The 13,035-nt window shown below is 44.0% G+C and overlaps 1 protein-coding gene across 1 annotated transcript in view; it reads left to right on the forward strand.

Annotated features, from left to right (window-relative positions):
- Positions 1–933: 933 nt before the first annotated feature.
- Positions 934–13,035, forward strand: part of KIAA0319 (KIAA0319 ortholog) — a 40,993-nt gene continuing 28,891 nt past the window's right edge. Inside the window, exons 1-6 of the mRNA XM_065398330.1 lie at positions 934–1,629; positions 2,718–2,913; positions 6,660–6,764; positions 9,421–9,518; positions 10,944–11,031; positions 12,152–12,244. Of these exons, the coding sequence (XP_065254402.1) occupies positions 934–1,629; positions 2,718–2,913; positions 6,660–6,764; positions 9,421–9,518; positions 10,944–11,031; positions 12,152–12,244 (1,276 nt within the window). The remainder of the gene's footprint in view (positions 1,630–2,717; positions 2,914–6,659; positions 6,765–9,420; positions 9,519–10,943; positions 11,032–12,151; positions 12,245–13,035) is intronic.

Below are 13,035 nucleotides of genomic sequence, written 5' to 3' on the forward strand. Positions count from 1 at the left end.
ACGGAAGTTCTCTATTTCCTTCTTCCAGAATTCAAGCTAATGGGACGAGCTTCCTTGCACGTAGCACCTTCCCAGGTGTGAGAGGGCCATTAATCCAGCCTTTGTATGGTGATGTTTCACAATGGCCCACTTAGTTTTGATAGTTCTCCTTGATGGGCGGGTGAACCACTCCTTCTGCCTGGGTTCACAAGTTCAGAGCAGGCATTTTTACAGTTATAAAGCAAAAGTTACATACTGCCGTATAGCATGGGATACAGACATTACAAATAAAATTAATGCAGACAGCAACTTACAAGCATTTTATATCTCCTAAAGACTGAACACATCTTACAAATCTAACACCTGTCTTGAACAATACTAACATACATGTGAGCTGGTCTGGTTTCCAGCTCTGAATTTGTCAGTGCTCAGCCAATGACTACAGCCTTGGCAAAAGCTGGCATCTGGTCTACTAGTGTCACAACATGTATGTTGTGCCATCAGGGTTCTTATGTTCCCTGCTCAGCTACTAGCTTGCTGTAGGATGTTCGGTGAGTCATGTAACTTCTTTGCCTAGCATCTGTATTTGTAAAATGGGATAAGAGATACTTTGTAAGAAGCTTTGAGACCATCGGATGAGAAATGCTACCTGAGTGTAAAATATTACTCTGAATGCACACACATATCTTCAAGAATTAGCAAACCTTGTAAGAAAAATAATGGCAAAATTTGTGCATGGTAAAAGGATTTATAATTAATCTTAATATGGTTTACATTTTTGCCCTTGTATGAAAAGTCCCTCCAAGGCATGATGGTAACTTATACAGCTGTGTGATTGTAGTTCTCTGCCTAACGTCAGCGTATGTTGTTTCAGGGTATTTCTGTGAGCAGTGCACGGAAGGAGCCACGTACTCAGACGCAGTGATATCTCCTAATTTAGACACCACTAAAATCATGAGAGTTCCCCATGCCATGTCGATGTCAGACTGCACAGCGGCTTGCTGCGATCTTTCGGGTTGTGACTTGTCCTGGATGTTTGAACGGCGCTGCTACATTGTGAACTGCCAGCATAAAGAAAATTGTGAACCCAAGAAAATTGAAACAGTGAAGTCTTACCTTACGTTTGTACTTAGGCCTTCTCAGAGGCCAGGTGCACTGCTAGGGTATGGACAGGTGCTGCCAAATATGGTTCACTCTGTGGGACTACAGGGTGAGCCCTCTGAGGAAGTGAGTAACCTGAAGGAGCTGTCTTTTCTGAGTAAAGACCACAGCTTTGAGGAGATACCTGAATACACTGATGACTACAGGGACTTGGAACAGGACCCCTTTCAGCTGAGCATCAAGCACAAACAGAAAGAGAGCACTGATTACACGGACTGGGGCCTCATGGTGGCCAGTGAAAATGGCTTCAACTCTACAGTAGCTGATACCGAAGACGACCATGAGGATTTGGCTGAAAAGCAGAGGGAAGGCAGTAGACTGGAAAATCTCATGACTAAAAGTGGGTCCAATTCAAACTCTGTTCCTATTGAACACGCCAAAGAGAAGCTGCCATCTCTCGCTGAGATGACACCATTCCCAGTGGAGTCCACTGAAAGCGAAGCAGCTAGACAACCACCTGTACAAGCCAGTGACAACCTGGGGAAAGAGGTAGGGCTGCCTCAAGATCCCAGAAGTAGTAGTGAAGTGTGCACCATAATGTTCTGCTTTGTAGGCCCTTTTCAAATCAAAATAGATTAGTATAGTATCCCCAGAGGAAATCAGTGTTTCATTGTCCACTACTATCATGTGACAGTATAAGAAAAGACTGTGCTCTTTACAAACAGCCAGCCCTTCTCCTGGCTAACGTAATTGCAATGCAATGCAATGCGACTTAGATTAAGGGAAGGCACTCGGATAGCTATCAGACAGTGAGGAGTAAAGCTTCTGGTAGTTGGGTATAGGGATTCCAGTTTAAACTTTCAGACTTGTCGACATGGATCTGGGTTACAATGTGTCTGTGTGGTATTCTGGCTTTCTGGCCTTCAAAATGCATCTTCCTTTAACAGCTCCACATGCCACATGCATTCTAATGTGCACTAAGGCAATGCGGTCTAGGGGAGTATGCACAGGGTGGGGACTCAGAAATTCCTGCTTTTGAATCCAGGCCGTGGCACTACGTCAGTGTGTGGCCTTGCCCAAGTTATTTCAAGTCCCGGCCTCTGTTCAATAAAATAAGTCAGTGTAATGGGTATACTAATACTTTCCTATGTCCTTGGTGTGTTGTGGTGATTTATTATTAGTTGTGTAGTGCTTTGAATATGTAAAGCACCATATAAATGCTAAGTATTATTAACGGACATTAAAGGTTACAGGAAACACAGCTTTGAACCCTAGAAGGTCAGTGTTCAGGTACTTATCAGTAGATAAGGATCGTTACCCACAAAAGTGGACATACCCCCTGCCCTGAAAAGCTTAGTCTTAATTTAAGACTAGACACAAGTGAATGTGACAAACTATATGTTAATAGCCATATCCTTGAATTGTTCTGCATGTGGAAACTCCTGTTGAGGTTGAAAGCAGTTTCTTAAAAATATGCTGGGAGAATGTGGGCCTTCATTGGTAATGTTTTTCTTCATGGTCAGGATATCCCAATGACACACATTGCTGGGCTCAGTTTATGCATTATAAATAATGTATATCTGAATAGGAAAAATGATTTATTCATAATAATTTTACCCTTACTGTTCCCCTTATAGGTTCTAACACCTTCCCGTAATTCTCCTTCAGACAATCTGGAATCTACCCAAGCTATTGCAGAGAGAACTCAAATCCCAACAACAGCCCCCTGGAGTCTGACACAAGATGGGATCACACCACTTCCAGCTAGTTCTGTCATCTCTCAGGCCACTGTCATGCAGCAGGTCCCATCTCCCACCACTGCTGCCAAAGCAGGTAACTTTTTTTCTTAAAGGCAGAACTTTTAAAAATAAAATGAGAACTGTTGACTCCTCCTAAGGCAAATAGCCCTACTCTGATGCCCAGACAGTGCTGACATTGAGCGCCATGTTGGTGGCTCCAGTCATTTCTGATTACCAACTTCAATGGGGCAGTGCAGGTTTTTACCAAAACACAGCTTATCAGCACTTTAAGATGGTGACACAGGTTGCATGGAAAAAACCCCCTGAAAGCCAGAGTTCATTGGTTTATCTTTGGCAATGGATAGTATGGAAATGCTTAGAAGGTGCTCTCAGTTGAGAAGGACTGGCTGTGAAATGAGCCTCCAGAGGCGAGCAGGCTAATTTAGAGTCTCGCTACTTTTACAGTGTGCTGCAAGCCTGGCCCTGTTTGATTAAAGCTTTCTCACTCTGGGTATATCTACACTGCACTCTGAGCCAGGTCCTGGGAGACCCAGACTTGTGGACAAAGTGTTTCCAAGTCCACACTTCATTGTCCACATTGCATTGTAAGCCTGGGCTTACAGTTGCTGGAACCAGGTCTCACAGCCATGTTATCACGTCCATACTGCACTACTCAGCCCTTCTGACTCGGGTATGTGGCTTGAGCTGCATCCACGCTGCAAAACGACAGGCTTGGACCCAAGTCACAACGGTACTTGGGCTCTGACCCACTCCCCAGCAGTGCCCTAGGACCCAGTCCTGAGTGTTTGCTGACCTGAGTCAGATTGGTTTGCTTGTGGGCAGCAGTGGGGCTTGGACTCAAACCTGAGTCAGAGCCCAGGCTTAATATGCAGTGTAGACATTTACTCCCTACCTGCTATGGAGATGACGATGATGATGTCGTATGCAAATATATTTCCAAAAGTCAGTGTTTTGCTCAACTGTTAGAGGGCAAAACTTGAATTCAGCATGGAGGAGACCAGGAAGAAGGGGAAAGCCTGAATGTGTGCTGTTTGCTCCACTCTGCTCATGGGAGTGCCTGGCAGAAGAGCCCTGCACATCTCAGTAGAGCCATCAGGGCAGGGATTTTTGCAGAATTTCTCTCTTGAGCCAAGAGTAGCCAGCCTGGACCCAAACCCGCAGGAACGCAGGACCCTGAAGCAGGTGTCAGTCTCCCTTACCGTGACAAAGGGAAAAAAGCTACAAAGGGGCCTCCTGAGCAATGGGATGAGCCCCACCTCAAGCAATGGTGTGTGGCTTCAACCACAGGCCAGGCAGCTTTTTCCCTGCTCCCTCCTGCCTCTCCTCAGTAGCACCCAAGGGAGGGAGAGGGCTGAAGAGGACTCAAAATGGGACTTGGGAGAAGTCAAGGGGCAGGTAGCACTGAACCTCCCTCCCCCTAGTGTTTCCTCAGAGCTGCATCTTTACTTCATCCTTTTAAGATTAATCAAGTGCTGACATGGAACCACAATATGGTTCTTAATGCACTGACTCTGCATTCCTTTTAACCCATCAGGAAGGTATCCCTGTATTTCCTCTCCACCAAGGATGCCTTCCTGATGGACATCACCTCCACCCAGAGAGTGTAGAGTCTGGGGCTTCACCTATTGAGAAGCAATATAACACATTCTACAATGAAAAGGTGGTTTTCAAAAAGACCCAGCCTGTATCCCAAAAACTAACTCAGTTTTTCAGAACTGAAGAAATTGTGATCCTGTCCACCCAAGAGAGAAGCTCTGGTATACATTGGATGCTCGTGGAGACCTCAGCTCTAAATCAATTGCATACAGGCCTTTTGCAAGTTCAGTTCTTGATCTGCTCTCTATCATCCAAAGAGAGCATCAAAATCTACTATTTCAAGATGGTTGGGATAGTGCATATATGAAGCCTTTCAGACAAGAACATCTCCAGCAACCAGCATCAAAGCCCACTTGCTCAGAGTGGTAGCAGCTTCCTGGGCTGAGAGATCTTCTGCACCAGATGATGAGGTCTGGTGGGCATACCTGCTCAAAATTTACAAACGACATTTGGGCATCAGCAAATGCAGCCTCTGGTAGCAGGGTGCTCCAGGCTGCGGTCTCTGAGTAGTGGGGAAGGATTATAAAACCCTGGGTATATATAGTTCTGTTTGACTGAACCCTGCCTGAAAGTGCACTGCTATGCAAATCCCATTGGTTAAAGGATCTGTGGACCTTGTAGATGGAAGAGTGGTTTGAAGGAAGAGAGGAAGAACTCTTTGTGGCCAAGAAGTGGAAGACTGTTCCTAGTGGGAGGGCAGCATAAAATAAGATGCAACGCATACGGTCACCTTTTAGCCAAGCTGTTTTTTTCCATGTTCTCCTGCTATTTTCATGGACGTTGAAAATGTGACGCTATGAGTAACCTATTAATCATGTCAATTGCGGCATCATGCCAACCTGTAAAAAGTACACAGTTGGTGGAAAAGCGAGCTCCTATTGCATTAGTAAGTGTTGTTGTGTTACTTTATTTGGTGTACTCTCTTTTAGTTCTGACTCGGCTGGTTGTGATTTCTTTGGAATGCTTCCAAGAAGCATTAGAAACTGTTCAGAAGCTTGTTATCAGAATCACTGAGAGTTGTTTGACTGATGACTCAAGAACACATTTGATTGAATTTAGGGCTGAATTGTGCCTTTAAGCACAACAGACACAGTTGGGTTTGGTGGTCTGTGTAGAGCTATAGAGGCAGAGCAGATGCAATCAGAGGCATCCTGCAGGAAAAAGAGTGCCTCAGGGCATGCTAGGGAGAGTGCATGCAGCAGTAGCACTTACTTGTAAAAAGAGTCAGCACTGACCTCCGGGTGCTAGCAGGTCTGCAGGAACTGACTTCTCCGAGTCTGCCTGGCTATGCCTCTCGAGATTTTGGCCTGGTCCACACTAATCCCCCACTTCGGACTAAGGTACGCAAATTCAGCTATGTTAATAACATAGCTGAATTCGAAGTACCTTAGTCCGAACTTACCGCGGGTCCAGACGCGGCAGGCAGGCTCCCCCGTCGATGCCGCGTACTCCTCTCGCCGAGCTGGAGTACCGGCGTCGACGGCGAGCACTTCCGGAATCGATCCCAGAAGATCGATTGCCTGCCGCCGAACCAGGAAGTAAGTGTAGACGTACCCTTAGACTGCTTCTTAATTTGCTACCTGGTTCCTGGTCTGTATTCTGGAAGCATCATGTATGGGGGGTTTGGAGGCTGGAGGAGGCTTCCTTTACTTTCTTCTTTCTGTAGTGCACATTTACAGGGTTAGCCAAAATGTGGCCCTTAGTTTGCTGCGTATGTTCTCTCTATAGGCATCTGATGGAAATGGAAAGCTAGTGACTGGGAAACTTGAGGAAAAACTACATATAGATTGAATGCAGCCATGCTCAGGTTCTCATACATGTCCTTTCTAATTCACCACTGTTACCTTTTTAATGTCCCAAATTTCCATACTTTTATTAAGTAAAAACACATTGGTACTGGGGGGGGGGGGGGAAATTATGATTTTTATGTGTTCAAAGCAAAATGAATATACATGGTATACTGGAAAAATCACAAACATCGATTTAAAACAAAAATGAGTTAATTCTGATTTCAGCTTCCGGGGGAGCCATTCTCAAGTGTAGGCTGGTGAGAGAAGATTAATCCGTAATCAAATTTATCAAGAAAATGTAACTCTTCCCCATCTTTCCCCAGAAAGTTGTCACATGATGTACAATAAATATGCAATCCCTATTACAATTTCTTTTTCAAATCAGTTTCCCCTTATTCTGTTTTTAAAAATGCAATGCTTTTATCTTCTTCAGATCCAGTAAAAGAACTCATGGTGTCAGCTGGAGATAACTTACAGGTGACTCTACCAAAAAACGAAGTTGAACTGAATGCCTTTGTTGTGCCACCACCCCCAACAGGTGAATTTAACAATCTTTTCAAACAAGGAGACATAAAATATTGATACATCAACACAGTTTGGCGCTGAGGCTGTACGTACAGCCACAGCTAGGAGGGGATCTAGGGGGCAGAACTTTCCCATCTAATCTGCGGAGGCAGTTCTCTGTGGCACCAGCTGCGGAGGGGCATTTCAAAGGGGTTTTTAGAGATTAATGGAGGAATGGAAAACCTGTCTTATGAAAGGAGACTCAAAGAGCTTGGCTTGTTCAGCCTAACCAAAAGAAGGCTGAGGGGAGATATGATTGCTCTCTTTAAATATATCAGAGGGATAAATACCAGGGAGGGAGAGGAATTATTTAAGCTCAGTACCAATGTGGACACAAGAACAAATGGATATAAACTGGCCATCAGGAAGTTTAGACTTGAAATTAGACAAAGGTTTCTAACCATCAGAGGAGTGAAGTTCTGGAACAGCCTTCCAAGGGGAGCAGTGGGGGAAAAGACATATCTGGCTTCAAGTTTGATAAGTTTGATAAGTTTATGGAGAGGATGGTATGATGGGATAGCCTAATTTTGGCAATTAATTGATCTTTGACTATTAGCGGTAAATATGCCTGATGGGATGTTAGGTGGGGTGGGATCTGAGTTATTTCAGAGAATTCTTTCTTGGGTGTCTGGCTGGTGAGTCTTGCCCACGTGCTCAGGGTTTAGCTGATTACCATATTTGGGGTCGGGAAGGAATTTTCCTCCAGGTCAGATTGGCAGAGGCCCTGGGGGTTTTTCGCCTTCCTCTGCAGCGTGGGGCACGGGTCACTTGCTGGAGGATTCTCTGCACCTTGAAGTCTTTAAACCATGATTTGAGGACTTCTAGCCTATGTCTGAGCTATTGGGGTTTGTTACAGGAGTGGGTGGGTGAGATTCTGTGGCCTGCGTTATGCAGGAGGTCAGACTAGATGATCATAATGGTCCCATCTGACCTTAACGTTTATGACTCTGATTAGTGGGTGTGGTTTTTGTGTTGAGCATGCAGATTAATTAACCATCTCCTCCTCTGGAGCTACACTGATTTACACTAGGGAGGATCTGGACTAATATGTCCACTTACACTATCTGCTGGAAACAAATTTAGGCTGAGAACACTAAGCTGAACTTTTCTTAATACTGTCGGCTCCTGGTGCAAAGAATGAAATCTTTGTGCATGAGTGTTTAGCACCAGGACAGTTCAGGAGCTGGTGTCAGTGACCGTGAGGAGAGTAAGTACTCATGCTAAAATACCTGCAGAATTCCTTAATTTGCATCCCTCTTCCCCCACCACCGTTCATATCACTGAGTTACAGTATGTTGCAGCAGCTTGACACGTACTGTATGGAGCAATGATTCAGATCAGACTCAAACATCAGAAGTTTTCACAGGGGAGAGAGGTAAAGAGCAGGGTCCCAGAAGGATTTGAGCTGGTACCGGTGCTGTTCAACATATTCATAAATGATCTGGAAAAAGGGGTAAGAGTGAGGTGTCAAAATTTGCAGATGATACAAATTACCGAGGATAGTTAAGCCCAAAGCTGACTGTAAAGAATTACAAAGGGATCTCACAAGACTTGATGACTGAATTTCATCTGCCATTTTCCTGCCCAATGTTGATAAATGCAAGGTAATGCACATTGGAAAACATAATCCTAACTATCCATACAAAATGATGGGATCTAAATTAGCGATTGCCATTCAAGAAACACATCTTGGAGTTATTGTGGATAGTTCTCTGAAATCATTTGCTGAATGTGCAGCAGGAGTCAAAAAAGCTAACAATGTTGGGAACCATTAGGAAAGGGCTAGATAATAAGGCAGACAATATTATAATGCCACACTATAAATCCATGGTACACCCACATCTTGAATACTGAGTGCAGTTCTGTTCATCCCATTTCAAAAAAGATATATTAGAATTGGAAAAAGTACAGAAAAGGGCAACAAAATCGATCAGGGTATGGAACAGTTTCCATATGAGGAGAGATTAAAAAAGACTGGGACTGGTCAGCTTAGAAAAAGACGACTAAAGGGGGATATGGGAGAGGTCTATAAAATCATGAATGGTGTGGAGAAAGTGAATAGAAAAGTGCTATTTACGCCCTTCACATAACACAAGAACCAGGGGTCACCCAATGAAATTAATATGCAACAGGTTTAAAACAAAAGGAAGTACTTCTTCACAAAACATGCAGTCAACCTGTGAAACTCGTTGCCAGGGGATGTTGTGAAGTCCAAAAGTATAACTGAGTTCAAAAAAGAATTAGATAAGTTCATGGGGGATAGGTCAATAGATGGCTATTAGCTAAGATGGTCCGGGACGCAACCCCATGCTCTGGGTATCCCTGTGCCTCTGAGTGCCAGAAGCTGGGACTTGATGACCGTGGATGGATCTCTCGATAATTGCCCTGTTCTGTTCACTGTCTCTGAAGCTTCCGGCATCGGCCACGGTCTGAAGACAGAATACTGAGCTAAGTGGACCATTGGTCTGACCCCGTATAGTCGTTCTTATGTTTTTATTAAGTCATTGTTTCTGACTATATTATTTTGCATTGTAGACATTCAACCTCATTTCATTGTTTCCCCATGTGTCTGTATAGTTGTTTAAATTGAAGGCAAGGCTAATAAGTACTGTACCATTTTTCACTCCCAGAAACAGCCTACAGCTATGAGTGGAGCTTGATCAGTCACCCTGCTGACTATGAGGGTGAAATGGAACAGAAGCGTACACGGACACTGAAACTCTCTCAAGTAAGCGAGATTGGGTCATTACAAAACCTAAACCTAATTTCCCCAATACTAATTTCCCCCTACTATTACTCCTACCTTCTTGTCAACTGTCTGAAATGAGCTACTCTCATTACCACTTCAAAAGATATTTTTCCTCCTTTTAACTGAATTGGCTCGTTAGACTGACCTCACACTTGGTAAGGCAACTCGCATCTTCTCATGTATTTATACCTGCTCCGTATTTTCCATGCCATGCATCTGATGAAGTGGGTTCTAGCCCACGAAAGCTTATGCCCAAATAAATTTGTTAGCCTCTAAGGTGCCACAAGGACTCCTCATTGTTTTCACTCTCATAACCGCTGCATGAGATTTTTTCAGTCTGCATTGGAGGCATCTTTGATTTGGTATGAGTACTTCAGTTGTGCTTCCCTCAGCATGTTATCAGATTGGCTTAAGGATTGTTGGTTTATAAATCAATTCTAACTGCTATCCAAAAAGCTACATCCTCAGCTAATGTGAATCAGCAGAGCTCTGCTGAAGACCGTGGAGCTGTTACATGTTCAGTTTACATCAGCTGAGGATCTGGCCTAACATTCCTCAACAGAAAGAAAAAGTTGGTGAGCTATAGCATTAGAGTGAAATGGGACTGTCCTGTCCTAATTTATATGTTATGCATCCCAGAGAAGTTTATTCTTGTTTTACTGAATGTTAAGGCTCCCTTGTTTCCTCTGCCCATGTCAGAGTCTTCACTAGGCATATAAAATTTTTCAGCAGAGTCTGATGATCTTTTAGGGCAGGGGTTCTCAATCTTTTTCTTTCTGAGGCCCCCCCAACATGCTATTAAAAACACCACGGCCCACCTCTGCCACAACAACTGGTTTTCTGTATATCAAAGCCAGGGCCAGCATTAGGAAGTAGCAAGCAGGGCAACTGCCCTGGACCCCACACAACAAGGGGCCCTGTGAAGCTAAATTGCTCAGGCTTTGGCTTCAGCCCCGGATGGTGGGGCTTTGGCTTTCTGCCCTGGACCCCAGAGAGTCTAATGCTGGCGCTGCATGTTGGACCCCTTGAAATTTGCTCACTGCCCCCCAGGGGACCTCGGACCCCTGTTTGAGAACTGCTTTTTAGGGGAAAGTAAATGTGTCTTAAGTGGCTCCTTCTCAATCCCCACCACTGGGCAATGACCAGGTAGGGTGACCAGATGTCCCAATTTTATAGGGACAGTCCTGATATTTGGGGCTTTTTCTTATAACCCTCCCACCCCCATCCCGATTTTTCACACTTGCTATCTGGTTACCCTATGACCAGCACACTTTGTGCATGCCTTTATAGATGGAGGCCTGGATTTCAAGTCACTTATTTACAGTCTGACGGGCAAATCTTTAAATGTTCAGATCTCTGTGAAATTCCTGCCTGTAACTGGAAACACTCTTTTCTATGCTTCAGCTGTCAGTAGGCCTCTATGCCTTCAAAGTGACCGTTTCTGGTGAAAACGCATTTGGAGAAGGATTTGTAAATGTCACTGTCAAACCAGGTAAATCAGTTTGCCAGAATAGTAACTAAATTTTTCAACACAAGGGCTCATTTACCACCTTTTTTTTTTTTTTTTTTTTTTTTTTTTTTAAAGCTTCGTTAGTGGGTTAAAAGAATAAGTAGTCTCCTAACCCCACACACACATTTGTATTCAGTCCCACACATTTCTTCAGGGAACTTTTTTCTAAATTGAATTAAGTGCAGTGTGCAGAATCCCAAGCTGTTCCAGAGCTCCGTGCACCTATGGGGAGGGGCATTATTTCACCTGTCTGTCTCCCTGTAGACCCCGTTTCCCCCTCACCCCCCAATACTGAGCCACTGAGGGCTGTTGGGGGGCTGAACTGGCCCCTTCCACAAGTTAAAGCAGCCACAGCACTGATCTAACTTAGGCCATTTGGAACAGTCTCCAGCGAAGGACTGCTGGAGCACAGTGCACTCTGACATAACATCCTTTCCCCTGCTCTGCCCTACAGCGCCCCAGAAGGTACAGCAGGTATTCTAGAGCTGCCTGTGCTAGCTTTATGTCACTAGGGCATTCCTCTACATCAAGGGAATTCCTGGATACTCCAATGGGGTGGCCTTAACTCCACTTTGTGTTGCTAGAGTGGCACACAGGGGACTTGGCCTGGGCTAAGGATCTGGACCAGTAGTGGTATATGAGCATATCATTCTTTCTCCCTAATCACTCGCAGTCCGGCTCCTAAATTTAAGGTTAGAGGGACTGGTGTTTTACAGACCTGCAATATGGCTCCAAAACTGCATTGCGACTCTCAAAATTTGCAGGAAATCAATTTTCTGGTAGTGTTAGACAATATATTGAGCAAAGCTGAGCGGCTTTCTCCTGTTTAATTATCTAGCTCATAGTTCTTTAAGAAAACACCATTTTAAGTGCTGTTCTTTAGCTTCTCATCATAGAAAATAATAGATTGTTAGGTGCAAAGTTTCTATCTGATTTCACACAAAACCTCCATTATTTTCCCCACTGCCTAAGCATTAATCTTCCTACTCACTGGTTGGATGTTGATTTGCCTATAGATTTGGCAGATAGCAATCTCAGCAGAATAGAGTTCTATGCACAGGTCTTCTTTAAACGTAGTTTTCTGTTCCTCTTTTTCACACAGCAGTCAGAGTAAACCAACCACCCGTAGCAGTTGCTTCCCCCAACGCACAGGAGGTGTCTTTGCCTACAACTTCTACCTTCATTGATGGCAGTCGTATGTACTGGGCAACTCTTTGTTTTTATGCTATGATCCTTATATAGAATTGTAATGTTGTTGTTTCTTATGGATGGTAAATTTAATTTATTACCACCATCTCCAACATATCATATAAGAGCCTCGGTACTATATGTTTATAACATTACATCCTCTATCTCTGTCCTGCTGATGAAGTGACACTTGGTTTTGATGTTTGTCAGGAAATTTGAGCCCCATTGTTTCTGTTCTAGTTTTTGTTTACCTTTTATTTTTTAAAAATATGAAAGCTTCGCTCTCTAGATCCATTTTCAAGTGGAAAGCAACATGGGCATAGACTTTGGCCTTAATTCTCCACCACTTTGCAGTCATTTATGCCTGGGAATGTGAGTGGGGAATGCTATCAAGTCAGCATTCATTCACTCTTACTGGTGGTAGTGTTTTACATTCACTTTGCACAGGGATAAGCTCCTGATTCACCTAGGAACTTAAGACATGCCCAACTTCAAGCATGTGAATGGTCCCACTGAAGTCGATGGAACTACTCATGTGGTTAAAGTTAGGCATGTGTTTAAGTACCTTGCTGAATCAGGGCATATATGACCTAAACAAGGTGCATGGCAGGAGATAATCAGGCTGAACATGTATAAGATGTGAGGCTGAATGAAGTTCGTTATGGAATAATCCACTCTTGAGCTCTCACCCTTTTTCTTTCCTTCTACTCTCTTCACCCACAGAAAGCTCAGGCAATCAGACTTCACATAATCAAGTTGCATGGGGAGGTTGGGAAGATGAAATGCATCCTCCAATAT

Source organism: Emys orbicularis, chromosome 2, assembly GCF_028017835.1.
Source record: "Emys orbicularis isolate rEmyOrb1 chromosome 2, rEmyOrb1.hap1, whole genome shotgun sequence".
NCBI lineage: Eukaryota > Metazoa > Chordata > Testudines > Emydidae > Emys > Emys orbicularis.